The sequence below is a fragment of the Acanthisitta chloris genome, unplaced genomic scaffold (assembly GCF_000695815.1).
Source record: "Acanthisitta chloris isolate BGI_N310 unplaced genomic scaffold, ASM69581v1 scaffold19511, whole genome shotgun sequence".
NCBI classification, from domain to species: domain Eukaryota; kingdom Metazoa; phylum Chordata; class Aves; order Passeriformes; family Acanthisittidae; genus Acanthisitta; species Acanthisitta chloris.
The window spans coordinates 29,777-31,889 of NW_008657899.1; the positions used below are offsets into that span (position 1 = coordinate 29,777).

The window sequence follows — 2,113 nt, forward strand, 5'->3', positions numbered from 1 at the left end:
CAGTAAGCCTCCTGCCGGTAGCTCAGCGGTGAGCAGCAGTGCTTCAGACACTTGGTGAGGAAAATCAGGACTGCAACGATGCCAATGAGCAGCCAACCAAAGAGCTGAGAGAAAAGAGAAAGTCTGTGTTAGGACACGGCAAGGTAGTCTTACTGACTCTGTGTGGCTTTCTCCCTGGTGTGCCTACCTGGGACTCGTATCTCAGCCTCCGTGTCACCTCATCCCTGAACTTGGTGAGGTTTGATGGTACATCTCTACAGGGGAACCTGGCCAGCACCTCAGCCCCATACTCGGCTGGAAACTTGTCCAGGGAGGATGGTTTGACAAACTCACTGAGGGCACAGATGTAAGCCTCCCCACGCAGCAAAGAGATGACCGACCAAGTGACGGGCGCCACGGCCGCCCGGCCCATGATGGAGCCGAAGAGGAGGAAGGTGGCAGCGGCAGAGAAGTTCTTGGTGCCACGCTTGTGGCACTCAGCCACCAGGTTCCAGGTGTGGTTGTTCCAGATGACACCGATGAGGAAGAGGGCTAGGGCTGGGACGCCAATGGCAGCCAGCCCATAGATGTAGTTGCGGGCAGGGGAGCAGGGGCAGTTGAAGGCAAGGACTGAGAACAGCTCCTCACTTCCCACTGTGCCCAAGGCCACTAAACCATTGAAGATCATCACGTCCTTGCTCTTGAAGAACAGGGAAAGGAAGCGGAAGTTCTCGGCGATGAGAGCAGCCATCTCGTCCCAGGGATGAGGGTGTACTGCAGTGGGGTGCCGTGCCGGCTCACCTTCTGGCACTGAGGAACACTCCAGTGAGGTGTGAAATGGCCTTGTGCCAGCTGATGTGCAGGGAACTGCTCCAGCAGCAAGACACCTTCACTGATGTCTGCTTCTCCCACCTGGTGTTCCAGCCTCTGGAGCTGGTTGCTGATAACAGGAATACTTCAAAAGGAGCTGAAAAGGGATTCAACTTGAACAGTATGTGAAACCTCAGTCATTTTAGTTTCTCACTAAGCTCTCCAAAAGCATTGCTACAGCAAAGATTACAGGTGGGACATCTGGTTTTGTCCCTGTCATTTTCATGTTCATCATCTTTCCTTCTCTTTGGTTTTAGTCACCTTCCACAGAGGCAATTATTGTCAGCGTCGCTGCCCGACTCTTGATGATCTCCCAAACCTACAATGAAGGAGTCAACACCATGTTACTGGGAAAACTGGAACACAGGACTGGCACTAGGATGTGTCCCTGGCCCTGCCACTGACTCATGCTAGCCCAGCCACATGCGGCAGGTGAGTGCTGGTGCCACACTGCCTCGAAGGTGCTGTGTGTGGCTTTTGCCTCCATCTTTAGACCCGAGGAGTCAATATTTATTAATAGGCAAAGGTGTGTGAGGAAGGCAGCAAAGGGTGCTGTGAGACAGCCCAGCAGATTGGGGGCAGGGAGATACATTCTGGGAGGCCCAGGCAGGAGCAGCCTGGCTGAGAGGAGTAAGGGGATGCTCAGAAGCTGTTGCTACCAGCAAGAGAAGTTACTTTCTGGGGAAGCAGAGCTTATCTTGATGACCCAGGACACAGTCACCAAATGCTGATAGAGCTGGGTCAGCAATTATGTAGGAGTTTCAGTTAGGATTAGGTGTGGCAGGGTGACCTCTCTTGCAGTTGGTTGACATAATCTTGCTCCATGTCCCGGCCTGCAGTCCCAGCTCAGCTTCTACCTGCTGGCCTGAAATTGAGCCTCAGTGCCAAAGATGCACTTGAGTGCCCTTTGCCTGTGTGGCTTCCCCCAGCCCCTTCTCCCAGCACAACACTGGTTATACCCCACTGGCAGGGCTGCAGGCACTCAGGACCAAGCAGGGGAAAGCATGTGCCCAGGAAAGTAACTGGGGAATGAATCCATTCTCTCTGCAGTGATGCCCATTCCCCTATCCCACTGGCAAACTGGAGTTAATTAATCTCTTAGTTGATTTTCTATCTGCACTGCATCCCCACAGGGTTTCAAGCCTCAAGCACCTTGCTAGCTCTGGGAACCCTCACCCATGTGATGAAACCCGCTGGCCTCAGGGGAACTACTGTCACCAGGGTTTGCTGGAGACAGGAAGGACCCAGGCAACCAAAATAACCG

The 2,113-nt window shown here is 53.6% G+C and overlaps 1 protein-coding gene across 1 annotated transcript in view; it reads right to left on the reverse strand.

The window, feature by feature from the left end:
* The window catches only part of CALHM2 (calcium homeostasis modulator 2), a 1,034-nt gene extending 304 nt beyond the window's left edge, over positions 1 to 730 (reverse strand). The window contains exons 1-2 of the mRNA XM_009084912.1: positions 188 to 730; positions 1 to 104 (exon numbers count right to left, since the gene is read on the reverse strand). The exon at positions 1 to 104 is cut by the window's left edge and continues 304 nt beyond it. Of these exons, the coding sequence (XP_009083160.1) occupies positions 1 to 104; positions 188 to 730 (647 nt within the window). The remainder of the gene's footprint in view (positions 105 to 187) is intronic.
* Between the last annotated feature and the right edge of the window lie 1,383 nt (positions 731 to 2,113).